This window comes from Coturnix japonica, chromosome Z, assembly GCF_001577835.2.
Source record: "Coturnix japonica isolate 7356 chromosome Z, Coturnix japonica 2.1, whole genome shotgun sequence".
Taxonomy (NCBI): domain Eukaryota; kingdom Metazoa; phylum Chordata; class Aves; order Galliformes; family Phasianidae; genus Coturnix; species Coturnix japonica.
Window position 1 is genome coordinate 457,123 of NC_029547.1, and position 20,476 is coordinate 477,598.

The following is a 20,476-nucleotide window of genomic DNA, read 5'->3' on the forward strand; positions in this document are numbered from 1 at the left end:
ATGATTTCTTAGCAAACCTGAAACGTACAAGTTTTCTTGATGCTACCAATAGCAATGTTACTGACTAAAAAAACATCTTCTACAGAATGGAGGATTCCTTTACTTCTTCCATCTCCTTGCCAAGCACTACAGCTACTTCAGTATCTAAAGCAGGGCCAACATAATGAAAAGGACAGATTCTTCAGCAGCGTCTGTTGTGACAGGACAAAGGCAAATGGTTTCAAACTGAAATGGGAGATTTACACTGGACATAAGAGACAAGTATTTTATGCTAAGGGTAGTGAAGCACCAACACAGGTTGCCCATAAAGGTGATGGGTGCCTTCTCCTTCAGGATACTCAAGGTCAAGCTGGAGGGGGGTCTGAGCACTTCACTGAGCTACAGGTATCCTTGTTTACTGCAGGGGATACCAGGTGGCCTTTAAGGGTCCCCTCCAAATCAAATAATTCCATGACTTTATATATATCTGAGATGACTGATTACTCAGAACCCAAGATCAGGAGTAGATGATCTTAGAGGCCTTTCCCAGTCTTAACAGTTCTATGATTCCACGTACAGATCGCAGAAGACACAGGGTTTCACAGGCTCATAAGGCAGACACCTACTTGGCCAGCTGCTTCTCAGCATCAGCGCAGAGCTCCAGCAGACCCATCAGCACAGCAGAGACATCCATGTAGGGCTCCCAGACAGTGAAGCCACGGCCGATGAGGTCGATGGCAGTTCTGCGGATGGTGCTGTGCGCAGGCAGCTTGGGGCTGGGTGGCTGCAGCAGCAGAAACGTCAATGCCTTGCCTGTCAAGGAGAATGGGAGAGAACCAAGGCAATGAATGGTGTTACATATTACGAACATTGTTCTCTCTTTTATTCCAAGGGCAGTTTAAATTAATGAAAAATAATAATTTCGGATTATTCCCAGTAACTCCTATAATCAATGGAAAATCTGATGGAAAGACAAAAGACACCTGAGATATTTTTTACCTAAATTTGAAAAAAGTTGTGTCTTAGGAGTAGTCCCCAGATTACACACGATTTGTGGGAAGTGCCTCCTGCCCCTACTTCCAGCTGTCTCTGCAAGGAATCAGGTTTTGAGAGCCATAGTAACAAACGATAATTTCCAGTTACTCATAAGCACAGGATGTGTTAAAGTTTCACATCCCACCAGCAACACTGAACCCAGGCAGCCTCTGCCTGCCAGATCCTGAACAAGCTCTCTATGTCAGTATGGACACTATGTCAGAGCACACAAGACAGCACAGTACAGCGACCTGCTTTAAATAGCCCCATACCAATGCAGCTGTTGTTGAGTCTTTATCACAACATTATTACTATGTTAGAAATAATCTTTATGCAAAAAAACAGTCAATCTATAAACCTGAGAATGGTGCAAAAAACAAAAATTCAGGACAAATCACGTTGGAAGGAATTATTAAAAAAAAAAACCTCTCTTCAATATAGAGTTGCAAACAACAACAACAACTACAAAAAATCACACAACAGAATCTGTGATAACATTAATGGGGTAACAAAAACCTTTCAGAACAGAAGATAAATAATTTTGGAACGGTGTCTCAGGAAAACAAATGGAGAATGTGCAGGTAAATTAAGCCGTGTTTAGATACACACTGTTGAATCCTGATGGAGCTAAAAGAAGTTTGTGCCACGTGTTTAACTGAGTGAGAAACAGTGAGAAAACAAAGTCATAAAACCCACCACAACCTCCAGCTGAGCACCTGCTGCTTGCCAGGCCTGCAGAGCAGCTCTGCACAGTGCAGACAACCAGGGCTCCACAAGCCTCCTCCCATGCCCTGCACAAACCCTGGTGCCCATTTGTCAAGTATTCCAGTTTTACAGTGAGGACTTTCCTTCTCAAAATACACTTCCTGCTGAAAGCTCCTTGGTGTTAAACATGTGGGGATTAGTACTACTTTATTTAGGCAGTGGAATGAAATGAATGCAAAGTCTTTGTGTTATTCTGACTCTGGTCACCACTGCTGGCAAAGCTGCCAGCTTCACAGCTTGAGGGGTGGAAGCAGAACAGAAGTAGTTGCGTATATATATGTGTGAGAGAACACTAAAACGGTGCTCCCAGATAAAGGTAATTTATCATTATCACTACATAATTATTTGTTACCTCTTAATAACATTCATTTACTTTGCCTCTGCGGTAATGATAACCTATTGATTTAAACACAGTTTTCTCTGGTTTTCAGAACTGTCTCCTACAAGTTGTGTGCTTCATTAAACAAAGCTCATGACATTTCAGCATCCAAAAAAGCCACTGATAGTCTTGCTGTGCACACTGAACTCACACCAAGCTTTGATGCATGTAACACACAAGCTGGAAGTTTCTTCTTTAAAAGTGCAGCTGTATATTAGGAAAAAAATATTCTCCAAAAGAGCAGTGATACATTGGCTCAGCTGCACACAGAGGTGGTGAAGGCCCTGATTCTGGAGGTATTCATGAACCATGGGGATGTGGGATTTGGGAACATTGTTTAGCAGGCATGATGGGGTTGGTCAGGGGTTGAATCGTGCTCCAATGTGCATGAATTTTGTCTCAAATAATAGAACTTAATTAAGAAGCATCACAGACATTTTTTTTTGCAGAGAAGCACTCCAGCATCTCTCATATGGATCCTCCTAGCATTGCTCTTGCTGACACCTGCCCTGTGTACACTGAGCTGAAGAAAAGATGAACTGAACAAAAGTCATCCTGCTGCCCGTTTCTCAGCCTGGACATCTTTGTTTAAGCTTTGACTTGGCTTAAATGAACGAATTAATATTGACAAAAACATCAACTAAGCTAATGAGTTGTTAGTTAAGGCAATAAACATGTCACATTAGAGTCAGCGCAGTAAAGAGGTAATTAGTCCCGGAGAAGTCCTGTTAGTGGGGTTGCTCTCAGAGCCCCTCTCCCACCAACCCTGCTCTATGCGCAGGGGGCTGCACCATGACACCCACCCCAAGGCCATGGCTGCTGGGAAGGGCAGGTACACTGAAGAACAAGCTGAAATGGCTGCAAGTGGCAGGTTCGGCTTTTCTTCCGTAAATCTGTATAGAAAACAATAAAATTCTGCCATAGGAAAGCTGTGGGGATTTGCATGCATCTTCTGCTGTTAAATGTTATTAAGGATGAAGCAATGAAAGTGTCTCCTGTTAAAGATTAGGTGTGACTAACCACACAGACTGAGCGCAAGCAATCAGGGAGGAGAAAGGGAGGTAGAGGGACGTCATTCCTATATTAAAACCTGCATCAGAATTTGTCCCCATGTTTTACTTTGCATTGTGACACACACGCCACATGTACATGGCAATAAGAGGCTGCAAGCAAAGCAAATCAAGGCCAGGGATCAGAAACTCATCCTTGCAAGCCCTCACTGAAGTTACCTCCATAGCAGCAAAACCTCCCTCCACAAAGCACAGTGGTGTCAGAACTGAGCTGCCCACTTCTCCCAGTGTTCCCAGAACACAAAAGTAAAGGTTGGAGTCTTTGATGCCTACGCCATTTCTGCTGATGGGAATGTGACCTGAATACTAAAGATTTCAGTTATTCTGAATGCATGTAACCCTTTGAATTTCTCGGACGTCTTTCCTTGCTGAATCTCAAGAGCTTTAAACATATTACACCCGTCAGCATTGTTATCCTCATTTTGCAGATAGATTTAAAAAAATTAAATAATTTGCTCAGGAAAATCAATAACATGAACAAGACACTGATAACTCTGCTTCCCATTCTTATAATCTGCCACAGGATCCAGTTTGGACTAAATAAAAATGATGGACTCCGAGGATGTGATTCAGCTTGCATTCAATCTTCTGATTTTGCATACAAAAAGAACAGATGTGAGGGATCAGAGCTTCAATGAACACTTTAAAAAACTGAAACAGTTCTTTTTTTAGCACTGTTTCAAATCCCCTGCTTTTTGCATAACATACTTCCAGTGGTTTTTTTTTGCCTTCTATCTAACTGTGGCACATTTCATTTCTTCAACTGAATTTATGCTAGGAGAGGATTCATTTTTCCTGGTGCTCTCTCAAGTTGCTCACGTTCCATCTGTGCAACAGGTGAAGCTCCTACAGCACAGTTTCAATCCCTTCCAAAAACAAAAGCAGTTACTTTGCATGGCTGCATTTTACTTACTTAGAATAAAAAATGATCTGCATTGACATTGTGTAGTTCCTTCATCACTTCTACTCAGGGACTACCGCAATGTTGAGAAACAACCACAGAGGAGTCACAGAATCATTAAGGCTAGAAAAGATATCTGAGACCACTGGGCCCAAAACCTACCCATCCCACCATTCCTACTAACCACAACACCAAGTGCCAAATCCCTGTGTGCCTTGAGCACCTCCTGGGGTGGTGATCCACCCCCCTTCCCTGGGCAGCCTGTGCCAATGCTTGAAAGCAAAATTTGCCTGGCAATGTACAACAAACTCTCAGAACTTTGAAAATTAAACGTTTCCTTCCTGAGTGTTGCTTCTGCAGCACATATCTAACTGGGTGCTTTTTTGAACAGTAAAGATTTCTTCTCTTTTTCCCTGCAACAAAATATACATTTTTTGCCTTATTTATCTGATCGGAAAGGAAGTGTCCTCATTCACTCTGAAAAATAACAAACTTCAGAAACGTTTAATCGTAAAGAGAATGTTTCAGAAAGTAAATTTTGAAAACCTAAGAGGTTTAAAAGGTCAGAACAGTTGACTCTAGATGTAGTAAATTCATAGCATTTGTACAGAGCAGCCTAATAGATGCTGCTTTTCAACATTAAATTAGCAGACAGCAAGGAGTACTGCCAAGTGGGCAAAATCAACACTGTCCCTATTTTGTACCAAAATTCCGCACAATTTTACATAAAATCCTTGGGAAGAGAGACAAAGGAAAAAGAAGAAAGCTGTTGGCAATAGTGGGTTCCCAGTCCTTGCTGCCTACCCATGGCCTAGTTAAAGTGACCTAACAATGCCATTTTTCTTCCTCTCAAAAACTGCAGTGGGGGAATCAAATGTGAAAGCAAGATCAATTCTGTTCCAAGACAGTAAATGAGTTTTAGATCAGACTTGTTTCAATTTATGGAGAAAGCCCAACTCTGCTAGCTTAAATGCTTTCTTCCTCTAACTATTAACAGATATGACAGTGCCATAGAAAGAGTAAACTACCATCATTTTAATCCAAAATTTGTTTATAATCCAGCAAGAAGGAGAAAGCCAATATAACCCAAGTGATATCCGTGCAGCACACTTGTTATTTTCATTCCTGTTAGTTGCATAATACCACTAAGCCATACTATTCATTTTCATATAAACTGCATGCTTTCTCAATGATGCTATTTCCACAAGGCCCACCATCAGTTTGTTGGAGCAGCTCTTCTTTCCAGCACTGTGTAGCCTGCCCAAACCTTGTGCCAGTCTCAGACATTTTCCTATCACACGCAACTGTAGCTGATTCCCTTAAGCAGATGTGATCACTTGGAATGCTCATCTGTGAACATCATCACCCTACACTGTGCTCAAGTCATACACGAGTTGGCTACGTGGTCCTGTGCTACAATCTTCCATAGAGCTAAGACAAATGTAGACGCTTATAAAATATAATATATTTAGATTTAAACAGGACTTGTTTGGTTGGTAAGGGCTAAGTACAACCACTTGCAAAACAATACAACTCCACTGCCTACAGAAACAGCCAGGATTTGTTTTGAAGCTGGGAAGTGACACTGATCTCCATGCATAAAAACACCTCCGAGTGCGCGGCCATAGCCATGCACTCACATCACGGAGTGGATGTAGTGGAATCTGCTCACCCATATCCATGAAGGGAACTGAAAATCCTGATGGCTGTTTCCAAACCAACACAATATCACTTATTTTTGTGCAGCTTTCTTCCGTGTTTCTCCTATGTAAAACAAGAGTCAAAACACCTCAAACCTCCCAGGCACTTTCCTGGCTTTGGGATCACTCTTACACACATAGCTTTAACTTACACAAATGGCTGTAAGATGAGGAAACTCTGAACCCCCTCCTGTTCTTTTAAGAGAATAATGATTAACTCAGACACTACAAGCTTAACGAAGGAATAATATTAATTTGTATGATGAATAAAATTAGTTTCTGTGCTCCCCTTCATCTCACTCATTACTAACACAAGCACAAGCAGATTTATTGACCTGTCACAGCTTATTAAGCAGAACTTCATAAAGAAGTTATTTTGAAGTGTTCTTTTTAAGCATGCAAAGTATTGATCAACAATGTTTGGGCACTATTTCTTAATACAGACACCAAAGAGCAAAAAGCGTATGCAATTTTGGTTTTCCCATTAGACATACAAAAAAAATATATAGATTTTACATCGGTAGCATTGCATGTAGATAAGGGAACCGAATCTTCAAGTCCACTGTTGTTGCCAGGTGGGAACTGTCAGCAGGTTCTAACAGAGAGGGCTGTTCACCACCCACCCTGTGAGGGAGGAAGGGATCTCAGATAGCATACTTGATGTGAACTGAAGTTTTAAGACTGGATTTTGTTGCTGGAATCAAAAAGAAAACAAGAAATTCCAACAGATTTAAACTAGGGCATAATATCTGCCACACAATTGACTGTTTTCTGCCATACAGATTGACTATTTTTTCTAAGTATTATCTCTAAGGCTAACATAACATAAGATTTTTATAAACTACTATTTTTCCTTCTTTTACTATTTTTTCCCTTCAGGGCCAAATTCTGTTTAAGACCAATCTAATCACAACTCAGAAAAAAGTATCAAGAGCACATCTTGGTATTGCACTGAATTTCCAAGCATGCAGACTGACAAGCATAGAACCAGACACATATCACCAAGCAAAGGGCAGCATCTTCCTGCATGACTGATACAGAGGGATAGCCAGCACAATGGCCTACACTAAAAGCAGTCCTCGTTAGGAGGAATTGCGCATTTTCATCTTCAGGACGAACCAGCCTCTCAGGTTGAGCAGTCCATTCTCTTTATAAACACAGCATCAGCTCCAGTTTGAGTGTAATGTGGTGCATCTATAATGAGAAATTTTTGGGGTGGCATTTCATAATTAAATATCTCATGAACTATTTGTAAATTCAACAGAGATTAATGCAGGACGGCAGGCAAGGTCACTGGCTGGATTTCAGGAGAATTCTATTCACTTAAGAAGGCATTATCAGCTATTTTGTTTAAGAACAGTAAGTCACAATGTGTACAACTTAGATAAATGTGCACACGTTAACAGTGCAAATGAAGAATTAATTCATTTGGATAACTTGTTTTTAAATAGAAAACACCATGGTGTTAGGCTACATGCAATCTCTCTCATAACTTTGATGACCTCAGCTTCCCCAAATCCTTCAGAGACACAAAGACACAAATCTGAAGAAATGAACACTGCAGCTTTGATCAAGTTTTCCAATTCAACTTACTCTGCTTGAGCAAGTAGCACAGCACAGGTTTTATGTAAGATATGATGAGAAACGAGAAGTGCCAGGGGATGTTCAGGTCGGATATTTGGAACTTTTTTATTTCTGAAAGAGTGGTGCTGCAGTGGCACAGCTGCCCAGGGAGGTGGTGGAGTTTCCATTCCTGGAGGTATTCAAGAACCAAGGAGATGTGGCACACAGGGATGTGGTCAGTGGGAAAGGTGGGTTGGGCTGGGCTCAGGGATTTTAGAAGCTTTTTACAACCCTAATAAAATTCTGATGATTCAAGTTTACTACTACTATCAGATGCAAACACCTTTTTTTTTTTTTTTAAACCCCTATTACCCTTCACTTCCTCAGAGTCATAACAATACCCTCATCTGAAGAGTTCTCATAAGAAGACACTAACAGCTCCAGCTTAGATTACCCGATTTGGATGGGATAGTGATCTCACTAACAACTGATAAGGCATTCGCCTTTCACAATCCAAACGACTACAGGCAAAAGCATGCTGATCTTCTTTTGGTTTTTAAGCACTTTATAACTTAGTTTATGGCCCAGATGTAAATTTTCAGTATTTTACTGCATCAAGTTTCATCTACATTAAAGCCTGAATTTCACCCTATCAGTCAGCCCGACAGCTGTGTGGTGTTCCTCAGATTATGATTAATAGGAGTTCAGAGATGGAGTTCACAGCTCTGCTAAGCCTAATATAACAAAATCAGCAAGCAGACAGCTGAATAAAAACACGTGAGGAGAGAGGCTGTGAAAATCATAGATGGTCCAGGCATCAGCTATGCTTCTGACCAGCTGACACTGCTGACAAGAAGCTAACACTGGGACTGAAGCAGCTGGGAGTAGTGGAGTTCCTTATATGAGCAAGAAACTGTAAAAGGGGAAGAGAATACAAAGAACCAGAAAGAAAGGATGCCATCCAGAGGGACCAGACAGGCTGGAGAAGTAGGCCCATGCGAACCTAATGAGGCTCAGCAAGGCCAAATGCAAGGTGTTGCACTTGGGCCAGGGCAATCCCAGGTGTTTATGGTATTGTACTACTCAGTAAGTAAAAAAAGTAATTTTTTTTCCTTAAATTTCATTTAAAAATATGCAGCAGTACAGCTGCATCTGCTTCCATTAAATTTTGCAATATTAACAGCAAATTGACAACCCGCAGGTATGTTACTATCTTATACAAGATCACTGTCACTGTTTGTAGGAAGGGTAATTTCAGCAGCACTAAAGGACCACATTTCATATGGGCGCAATGTGTAACACTTTATGTAGCATCTTCCATTGAAGTCACCTGTGTCTGGTTTTTTACATTAGACACATTTTTCTTTTAAGTCATTGCCAAGTATGTCTTCCTATAGGCTATTGATCCTATTCAGTCTATTCCTCAGAATTATGTGTGGTAAAGCAAGCAAGCTGTGACAGTGTTCAGGTAGAGACAGAACTCCTCCACTATGAGTAAGAGCCACCAAGTGCTGCAATGATCTGACCATCTGAGAGGCAGGACGGGTGTTCACTGTCTTCTCCCTCATGTTCTTTTTAGCCCAAGAAATATTTTCAAGGGGAAAAAAAGTATGAGTTACATAAATGCAGTCTTAGAGTTTAGTGTAAGCATGAAGAGAACAAGGAGTGCCAACAGCAGTGCTGGATGGCACCAGTGAAAGCTGGGCTGCTGCTGCCTATTGGTACACCCCTGCCCACAGCTGTGCTGCCCCCTGGACACTTCTCTGCTCTCTGTATGAGCACCAATTTGATACCCACCTCTTATTGTGATATTGCTTATTTGCACATTCCACATTTCAACATTATTTCATCCTCTGAAAGGAAATTTGTAATGACTCAGTGCGTACTGAAATGTATGTACATGATGATATTGTAAAATCCCACCCTACCCTAAATTCCAGAACAAGGGACAGGGATACTCACAGGTATGCCTTGCCAGGGAATAATTGGACCCACCGCTCGTCAGCCCAAAGCCCTCGGGGATCTGGCTGGAGCTCCGTGGCCGTGTCAGCAGCTTAGGGGGCTCAATCTCAGCCCCAAATTCTGCCCCAATCACACCCAGCAGAACAATGGCTGTAGCCTGTTTCCTGCGCTCCTCATAGGACGTGGAGATCTTCTTCAGCTGCGGCAGACCAGAGAGGCAGCCTGCAACAAGAAGGAAGAGCTATAAGGAAAACAAAAGCAGGACTGCTCTTAACACTTCAAACATTCTGTTTTCCTGCAAAAATAAAAGAGATTCCATTTAACTTAGAGCATTTCTTCAGCACAGTTACTTCCCTTAGCAGAATTTCAATGCACAATAGAAGTCTAAGTAGCCACTTTTGCAACTCCTGTGTCACCCATCCTTCAAGAACTGTCAAGACCTTGCTGAAGAAAGAAGAAAAAAAAAAGGAGGGGGGAGGCAGAAAACCATCAAATTTTAGAGATCTTTATTCTTTTGAGGAGGAAAAAGCCCTAACCAACAGAACTGTGTTTATCTGCTCTTGTGAAAGGTGACCTTTGGCCTGATTTTTGTTCACTTTAGATTTCTGCAACAAATAGAAAACCTTTGTGATTTCCTTACCTTACAAAATGTATTTTTGAATACTGGATTTCTGTTACAAAAAAAAAAACAAACAAAAAAACACAAAACAAAACAAAAAAAAAAAAAACCCAAAGCCTTCTGTGTTATGGCCCTTCATAATACTCCAGTTCTTACTAAATTTTAGCATAAGGATACATGCTATTACACCGAGCTAGCATTTTGGTTTACCAAATGTTTCTTTAAAGAACATCCTCCAAAATCATGGAAAAATTTCACTGTAGTGTGAAGTTTAAATAAAACTCTAAGTTTTACATTGTTGGTAAAACTGAAAACCTCTTGAGCTATATTAAAACTGTTTGATGAAGGGTGGATCATTTTTGGGTTTTTGGGGTGGTTTTTTTTTTTTTTTTTTTTTGTTTTGTTTTCTAGTAGTAAAGAAGACAAATCTTACAAGTTTATGAGACTGAAATACAGTATTCATGTAGCTACACAAGTACAGCTCACACTCAGCTAATTCTCAGTGCAATGGAAAAAAACAAAACCAAAATGACCTACAAATCTGATTTATAACAACAAACAAAGCCTTAGCACCCCTGTTAGGTTTCTCTACCACACCTTTTCTGAGAAGCCAGAAAGCACTAAATGAGAATCATCAAGGCATAGGTTAAAAAGGGGCTAATTTGCATGCCGAATGCAGGACTACCTGCACTCCATAGGAAATGAGATGCTACCTCCAGGAAAGCTGACTACATTTAAACAAATGCAGACATCCTGGTTCAGAGACAGCACTGCGGTTGCAACAGAAACATGCCAGCTGAAAGGGAGGAAAAATCCAATGGAAAGCTGAACAATGGTAGGAGAGAGGGGGGAAAAAATCAATAGGGGCTGCCTGGAGAGGGATAAGGCTGGAAAGGGGCTGCACAGACAAAGCAAGGAGTACAGCAGCTCCTACCGCCCTGTGTCCTGCTCTTACATGACCACGCTGCTGGCCTGGCTCGGGGACCCTGAAGGGCAGACGTCGGAGCATCCCGAAATCCTGTTCCTGATTCCTCAGGTCTCTCAGTTCTCATCAGGCAGCAGATAACAAAGCCGCCGGCACCCAGAGCTGAGCGCCAGGCCGTGCCCCAAGCAGCACCCTGGACAGCAGCACCCAGCTGCCCGCGAGGGCTCTTCATCAGATGACCCAACACCCATAATGTTCCATTCCTAAACCTTACAAGTGACACTTTAAAAAACACTTGAAGGATTTTTGCCTTCACCTCTTTTTTTTATTTTTTTTATTGTTGTTATTATTATTTTTAATTACCCACAAAAGCATAAAAAGAATTGCAATGATTTCCTACAAATAAACTGACAGCTGTTGGGAGAATCTACAATGAAATAATGTCTCTGGAAGTAGACCTTCCTCCACTTCCATTTGTCTCTAGAAAATCTGGTATTTTCTCACCGCGCCATGGCTCCATTTAATCATGCGACGGGTGACACGGAGATCCATTTTCCTGACAGGACAGTTGATCACCCTATCACGGAGGGGAAATTAATAACCCCAGAGAGCTCTGCGTGGAAGCAGGAGCCCTGCTGGAGGAAGGACACTAATGTTGCACGTTTTCCTCAGAAAATAGTGCACATGTGCCTTGGAAAACAGTGCACATGTGCTCTGGAAAACAGAGCACGTGTACCCTGGAAAACAGTATGCCTCCAGCATTGCACAGCATTGGAGGGACATAATGCATCCAAGTATTTCTTTGTACCCGGGTTTACTTCAGACCAAATGACTGTGTTGAATATTCCAAAGCTCATCACCTCCCAAAAACTAAACCTAAACAATGTCTGGAGGACGCAGCTGTATGGAAAACACAAAGCAAAGGGGGTATTTACAAAGCATTCAAAATACAGGTAGAGCATTTCAGAAGTTTAAATTGTTTAAAAGGCTGCAGGTTATTGATTGCTTCATTTAAAAAGCAGTCAGAGAGTGCAGCCACGAGGTCAGGGTGAATTTAACAGTTTGGAGCACTTTACTAAATAACTCTAAAGATCATGTTAATTGGCTTTGCACAGTTCTTGGGTAAAATTAATTTTATCCTGGCTTACAATAAAAGGATTAAAAGACAAATTAAGTTCTTCGGGTTTAACTGGAATAGAAATCAATGGATCTGAATTAGGGCTGAAGGAGGTTTTATAAGGGACGGACTGCTACCAGGTACCTTGTATCTGCTTCTGTGAAGAAGTATATATATGTGTGTGTATATATACATGCACACATGCACACAAAAGAAGTGGACTGAAAAAACCCACAGCTTTCACCTATGTGAATAACGTAATTTACTCAAGACCACAACACAGCTTGCATCAGTTTGGCTGGGAATTCTGATGCCATCCTGGTGTGCTAAGGGTGCAAAGAAAACCAACAACTAAAGCCCTCACAATTTTGTCACAGTCTATATTTCACAGCACAAAGTGAACATCGTCAGCAGTCACTGTCTATAGATGAAACCTTGCAAAATGACAAATGACAAAACTTCCAGGCAAGCCAGCACTGAAACTGCTTACATTCAAAACTGTAACGGTTTCTCTGCATTATGGAGAATATTATAGGAGAACACTGAAGAGCTATGCTGGGGAAAGGCAGTTTTGCTTACATTCATCTTGGCTCAGAGTAATCCATGCAGCTGCCTGGTATTTCTGTATCAGTGGTTTTGAATAATTTCTCACATCAGGTGCACTATTCCCTTGCAGTAAATAAATGTAAATAAATTTACATGTTACCCTACAATGTAGAGGGGGGAGGGAGGAGGAACCAACAAAAAAAAACCAAAAACAACTGATTTCAAACTACAAAAACAAAACAAAGCAAACAAAAAGAGAAGAGGAAGAGGAAGATGAAGAAAAGGGGAGCCAACCCAAAAAACAAACAACCCTGTGTATTAAATGCGCCAGTGAAAGGCACTTTACAGTTCAGTTGTTCAGGATTCTTAACCAGACAATCCACAGTGAGGGTCTGCCCTCATTTTCAATTTTAATACAAATTTTCAATTTTTAATAATACACTGAAGAATAATTACAGTATTTTCAGCACCTCTGGAAGATTCCAAAGCTTCAGTGTTCAAAATAATCCAGAACTGAAAAATATACAGAAATACTGGTAACAGGAAATGACCAGGAGGAAAAAGCATAAAAGAATCTATTTCATTTAAGCTCACAAAAGCCACTGCGTCTCCTTGCTAACCTGACAGGATTTAAGAAGGGTGCTTGCTGCCACTTCCATTATTCCTACACACATGGCTCCCCCCTCTGGCCAGCAGAACAGAGCACTGGGTGCAGGGTGCTGGGCGCAGGGTATGCACCCCCCACCACCACCGACAAGGTATATTTTGCTCTCTGGAGTCATTTATTTCTTTTTTTAGCTCTATGGTCATAAATGGTGAAAAAAATATCCGTAAATATAGAAAATTCCCAAATTCTTTAAGTTGTGAGCCTTAGCTCTTTTTACCTGCAGCAATTTCATAATCCTCCAAATATTTATAAAATGTACATACTTGCAGACAGAAAACTCATTTTGTGAATCTGTTTTTTAATTTAGCTGACAGCATGGAAGTCAATAAAGCACAGTGCGGAAATCTGGCAGTACGTGGCAAGTTAAAGAGGCTGACTGGGATTGCTAACTCTGGAACCCGGGTTTTATGGTTATCTCAAGCATGTTTACAGTTCTCATTTTGCTGCCTTCTCAGTACGTGAAACACAGAGCTGTTTCAGGAAGTACATATAAGATGGAGAATCAAGCAGACTCCAACAGCAGCTCATTCATTAAGACATAATGTATTCTGCAATTCCTTTATAACCATTCCTATCACTTAGAACAGAATATATTAAACAGAATATAAAAGATTAGTAACAGAATGCAGCTTTACACTTTACACATAACAGCATTACCTTTTCACAGATGAAATGCACAGTTTGAATGAAATTCCCCCAAGAACAAAAGTAGAGGCATTTTAGTGCCATACCAACTGGTATTTTCTTTTAAATGAATCATTTGCTGTGTTTTACTAGATAACTGCCACCAAACTATTAGACAGGGAAGGAAGCCACATAAGAAGAAAGCAATACATCTTTAAAAAAATTCCTGCACCTTTTCAATATTTCTCACAACTATTAAGGAGTTACACAGGCTTAAATAACAAACAAACACTTGACAACATCAAATGAAAATAATTAGATAAGAATTTGTTAAAGAATTCTAAACACAAGAGGTTGTTTTTGTCGTTTTTTTGTTGTTGTTGTTGTTTTTAATAATTGCTGTTTTTTGTTTGTTTTTGTTCATTTTTAATTTCCCTCCCCAAAAGGTCTCCTTCCTATTGGCTGTCTGTATCATTTACTTGATAATGCCTGTCCGGTCGTTTTCTTTCCATATCTGCAGTAAAGCATGCGAAATAACAGAACATTGTCACCACTGCAGAAACTGGAAGTGTTTAACCTTCATTTTCCTAATATTTCATACAGCATCTTACAACAGAGAAGTTAAATAATTAAATATCAATAAGTCACATAGCTTTGTATTATTAAAGCCGGGGCATTTTTCTGGTTTGCTTTTTGATAACGTATTCCCTTTGTGGTGCCAGTAACCTGATTTTATGCAGCCAGCCAGCTGCAGCACTTTAGAAAGAGAATTATAAAACCTCTCATGGGGAATAATAACATTTATTAGATGAGCACAGATGACGATGATGGTTATTATTATTATTATTATTATTTAGAAAAGACTGTTGCCAACACCAAGATTTTCAAATTTTGAAACAACAACAACAACAAAAAATCCACGTTGTTCAATTTTCCAGCTAAGACCCAATGTCAGATCCAAGGGCTCTGACTCCACCGCCCAGCTCTGGGCAGGAACATGGAGGTCAGAACCCGCACAACAAATCCCTGTGCCTCATCCACACTGAATGTTACAAAACAGACGCTATCGAAAAACTGCAGTGCATAATTAAAAATGATAGCATTCAGGGTACAAAAGGCTGTCAGTAATCCGTTAGCCTATAGCCAAACATTACAAAACGGCTACTGGCAACCCGAAGGGTTAAGGCCCTGATTTTCTTCTGCATAGGTGGTGCTATTTTAAGCCAATAGTGTGTTTAAATCCACACCAATGAAATCAATACAGCACTGCTCTACTCAAGGTGAGACCAAATAAACCTGTCGGAAGCTTTGAGAAATAGGCTTTGCAGTACTCTTTGAGTGCTAAGTGCCTTTCAGCCCAGAGATCTGTCATTAAATAATCATTAGCCATCACTCATTCTTCCTAAAAAGCTCAATGCCTGAACCTGCTCAGTATCCACGCAGCATCCATGCGGCGTGCCATGCTTATTAGCACTTGGGGACGTGCACACCACACCATGCAACACTCTTCCTTGCACCCTCGCACCTGGAGCAGCAGCCTCATTGCAGCCCCAGCCCTACCCACCTTCAGCCCGCTCCATGCCCAAGACATGCCTTACAAATTGCTCAAGCGAGCCTTTAATGTATTTATTTTGCACCAAAAGGAAAGTGAAGCACAAGTATGGTTATTTTGGGATTTACCAAAAATGTTCTGCATCTTGGAATAAGCTGTGCAGCGTTGCCTAAATCACATCCTACTTCAGATTAAAGCTAGCAATAGATGATATTTATTCATTACTTCCATACATTACAGATTTCTATTTGGTATTACTGCAACTCTTTTGCTCCAGGAAACACTGACTTGTGTGTCAATTATTACTTTATAATGAGGCCATGTGAAACTCGTAAACAAATGGATTCCATCTACCTGCAAATACTGAAATTGCTGTTGTCAGTCATTTTCTATCTGTGACACACCAACAAAAAATCAAAAAATATTTTAAAAAACTAATTAAATATCTGGCAGCACATAAAGCAGCAGTAAATTTCCTTCTTGGAACATAGGGTTAACCTATTATCTCTCTGCATTAACCCTATCCTTTCTCACCATTGCTCTGTGAGCTGTGTGCTGAAATGTCCCATTTCCTTCCAGACAGCACAGAAACCAATTAGCTTCACTCTTAAGCACACATTTTCACCAACAAGCTCAACTAAGCAATCAACATCTCACACTAATTTAATTCCACTGAAAGCCACACAGCCCAAAGTTTTAATAACCTGGGAATAAATTTTACCATAGCAACATTTGGTTGTTTCACAGCACATTTGAAAACCACAAACACACGTTTATGAAGTATTAATTGTCCCCTAACCTCGTCGCTTTAATTTTTAAATGCAGCTCTGTGCCGCAATTTCCAGAAATCCATATCCCTCTGCACTACTACCTACATAAATGAGTCATAAACAAAAACACTTCAAATGCTCACGGTACCTTTCCAGAATTCTGATTATGATCACTGTAAGCAGTAGCAAGGAAAGTTTTGATGCATAAATGCTGTGCTTTTAACAAAAACAAATCGCAGTGAATAAGAGGTATTTCTATACTCCCCCATCTGAACGGCAGAGGATCCATTTTGTCTTTATTTTCCACTGCTCTTCGCAGCGTGAGGAGAAGCTCCTCACCCATTTTGTGTTCCTAGAGCTGCAGAATACAGGGAAGTATCCAGTAATAAAAGGAATGAGATAAGACACTGCAACAGATTAGAACGACGGCAACAAAAAGTGTGTGCTGTATGCAGAAAAGCGCATCTCCTGAATGTGCCTGTCAGCCTTAGGAAAATTACAGTGACATTTATCTTCCAGCCTTATAAACGTGCGACAACTCTGGGCATCCCCATAACTCTGCACTAGATTATAAACAGATCATAATTCCATCAGGCAAACCAAATATTGCAAAACAGATAAAGATTGTATTAGTAATGTTCGCATTAGAAGTAACCACCTTGTATATAAATAAAGCGAGATAGATGTAAACAGAAGAATGTCTTCTTTTTTTATCCCCAAAGAAGATTTCAATAAGTTTTTGATCAAGAGTCAATTAAAGAAATTTATTCTCGAGTTTCAGATCACTCTGGACGTAGGTAGAACTTCAATAAAACCAGTACAAATCTGAACTTTACATTCTGAAGCATGATTACAATTTTATTGAAAGGAACATAAAACTATTTTACATTATAATCATTTTGAAACTGAACGGCAACTTTTTCTGATGCTTTATAAAAAGATGTTGCTCCTATTGGAAATCAATAGGGAGGCAGAAGAAATTAGATAGCTACAATTTGCCAAGAAATCAATAAGAAATAGAGCAATATCAAAATCCACGTTCTTAATCTTTTACACACTAAAATCTGACTTCAACACAAACAGATCTGTAAGAATTTACAGGAGAAAACACATAAGCTGCTGTTACGTGCTTCTGATGCACCTATTATACCCCGTGCCTGCAATTATAGCTGCCTTGCTTTTAACACCATCCTGATTTTGACTGATCTAAATTCCCACCGCTTAGAGCTATTATTTATTTTGCAGTGATTTAATACATCCTCTAGATGTATTACACACACCCTGACTGACCATCCTGTAACACACAAAGCCCACCTCCCCGTTTGTCTCTGGCAGGCCCCTGCTGGGTGCTCTGCATCAGCCCCTACCGGGAGGGGCGGGAGATATGCACATAGGAAGCTGTGGCTGATGAGCAGCACCAAGCTAAGAACTGCAGCCTCAAAACAAAACACTTCTTTTTCTTTTTTCTTTTTTTTTATTCCCTCTATGAAAAAATTCAGGGAAATTGAAAGCTTCCAGCAGCGTAAGAAAAAAAGGGTTTAGAATGAGATCAGGGTTATGTTCTACAGTGCATTTTGCAAGCAACATAACACACAGGCTAGCAATGATGTGCTTTTCAGCAGCGTTTAGGACTGCCACATAAACCCCCTGAACACCAGCACTGATGCTCCCAGGCAATTCCAACCTCACTGCGAGGCAGCACCAGGCCCACAGAGCAGAGGGACCCGGCGCTGCTGTGCGGCTCCAGCAGCAGCTCTGGTGCTGAATGCAGAACACACTCTATTTGGCTTTCAGTCAATTAAGCTTTAAGCTGTCAGCAAACAAGACTTTTAAGTTAATTTTGAATCACCACAAATCAAGTTGAAGGTTGTGAAAGGGCACTCTCACATGCCGGCATGAAAAAAGGCAGTTTAATTGCCCCTGAATAGCTATTATATGCTGCAATTGGCCTATTGAATCTTAGATGATCTATTTATTTATCAAAGTGCAGAGACTGGTAAAAGAATGCAACGTACAAACTTCACTTTCTTTCCCTCTTGCTTAAGTTGATAAAATTAAAGTCTTTGCATACAAAATCTACTACTGAAATAATAATTTTTCTAACAAAGTTCAGTATGGGTTACGTTGTATTTTATTTCTGAATAATTACCACTGCCTGAACTGCAGCTGAAATGTGAAAACAAGTAATTTCCAATATAAGAAGTAATGGCTATTTGGATTTTATTTATGCATTTTAAATTTTTGGACTAGATGATCTTCTAGGTCTTTTCCAACCTTGATAAATCTTCCAGCATATTTTTCCATATGCTAGACAGACAAATATTGTTTCAAATTACTAATCTGAAAAATTATCTGTGCAGAACAAGGTATAGAAAAAGGCCGCACGAGTGTATAAAACCAGCTGCTATTGAAATGCTGCATGAAAAACCTTCCACACATCTCAGATCTGTCTTCATGGAAAACAGTTTAAAGCAGAATGAGGTCAAACATAATTCTTAACATAATGCATATTTATGTATCAAGCAATAAAGCCTAGAATTATTAAACATGTGGACATTTTTTTTTTCTTTTTTTTTTTTAAAATAAACTACAAAATATTTTCAAACAAGAATGGGCCAACCAGCTTCTATTTTCACCATATTAAATGATGCAAGACTTCCCTTCCTTTCCAAACCTACACACAGCACAAGGCAGCCTGGGGAATGCTACATAGAGGCACCCAGGGAGAGACTCAAGACAAACTTCCTAGCATTAATGGAAAGAGGCAGGGAAGGAAACTCCAGCACACCAAAGTCAGCATCCTGAATGTGCACACTGGTACCCATGGCTGGCTGTACCAATCGTCAGCCTGGTACCTCTTGGAGCTTTTGTTTCTCACTGCTCTTAACATCCCCTGGCAAGACACAGTGTGAAACTGTGATTAAGCTTACTCTTTTCCACTAGATATTGACCTCAGCCAAAACTCTCCATGTTTTACGTTTTTCTTATCATCAGATCCTGCAAAAACACATGGAGAGGGGTGGGTTACACATCAAAACGGAAGGGCTATGCATAACTTAAAAAGGTTTTCAAAAACATTTGTGAGAAGTGGAGAAAAAGATCCACCAATGATGGAAAAAAACATCCAAAACCATTACTGGAAGAGACCTCAGGCACAGAAATGACATGATTAAGATCACAGTTCTCATATCACAGCCATGATGTAGCACCATTATATTTCCTCTGTAGCAACGGAAAGACCAGAGTAGTCGCAGGAAAGCAACACATCAGCTGGCCAAAGCTGTTCTGCGTCGGGTGCTTCTTCTGGGATATGACCAGAAGATGTTGTGACATGCAACCACTCACTACATCCAGATGACCAGATGAGGCTTGCCTTGGGGAAGGCAAAGGACAGGGGGCTTCAACACTGCATCACAGAATCACAGAATTATCAAGGTTGGAAAAGACCTAGAAGATCATCTAGTCCAACCATTACCATGTTTATGGTTACAGGTTCTTGCAGTAGCTACTTCTGTTATTTCAACATAATTTTTTTTTTCCCTTTTGTTTTGAAGTCGAGCATAAGAGCTATGTCTGGGACAAAACCTGTTATTTTTGAGGAGGGAAAAATGTCAGAGGTGGTGATACAGCATGAAAGTCACAACAGCAGCACGTAGAGAAAGTGTGTTTTAAATTGATGAAGTGGGGGCTTCTGAAAGGACTACCCCACGAACAGCAAGACGCGTGTTGCTGGGGTTACAGGAAGCGTTCGGGCAATATATGATAGGATCAGGCTCCAAGTTATCATGAGACATTTAAAATTTAAGGGGCAAAAAGAACAGAGCAAAGATTTCCGGTATTTTTAATCCCATCTGCTCAGCACAAGGAATATTTAAGAAAATGAACCATTTAGCCACTGTGACTGACACAGTGAGTCACACTGCACGAAGCATGAAACACAGTAAGATTATGCCTGGACATTCAGAACCAGCTTACTAAAACAACACATTCCAGCTGCTGAGCAAACAGCTGTTGAGCAAAACAAGGCTGCTATGCATCCCCAAATGCCTGGAGTTTCTTTTTTTGCATATCCATAGCTCATAAGATGAATTGAAATGGATGCTGCTTACCACAGAGGACAAAGATACTTCACAGCACTGCAATCAAAGTACATACAGCCCTTCATCAACTTAACGCCTTCAAAAATTTTTATTCCAGTTTGTTAGCTTTTTGCCAAGGCTGTAGATTTTATATTAACTGTCATTTTAGAAACATCAGTTATTTCTACACCCACAGAACTAAACACAAAGTGACAGGCTGGTG

At 40.4% G+C, this 20,476-nt stretch overlaps 1 protein-coding gene across 3 annotated transcripts in view; it reads right to left on the reverse strand.

Moving 5' to 3' along the window:
• The window catches only part of WDR7 (WD repeat domain 7), a 106,863-nt gene that overhangs the window by 39,133 nt on the left and 47,254 nt on the right, over positions 1-20,476 (reverse strand). For all 3 annotated transcript variants that reach the window (XM_015887228.2, XM_015887227.2, XM_032441438.1), the window contains 2 exons: positions 9,355-9,576; positions 606-792 (listed from right to left, as the gene is read on the reverse strand). In XM_015887228.2, coding sequence (XP_015742714.1) covers positions 606-792; positions 9,355-9,576 — 409 coding nt within the window. The remainder of the gene's footprint in view (positions 1-605; positions 793-9,354; positions 9,577-20,476) is intronic.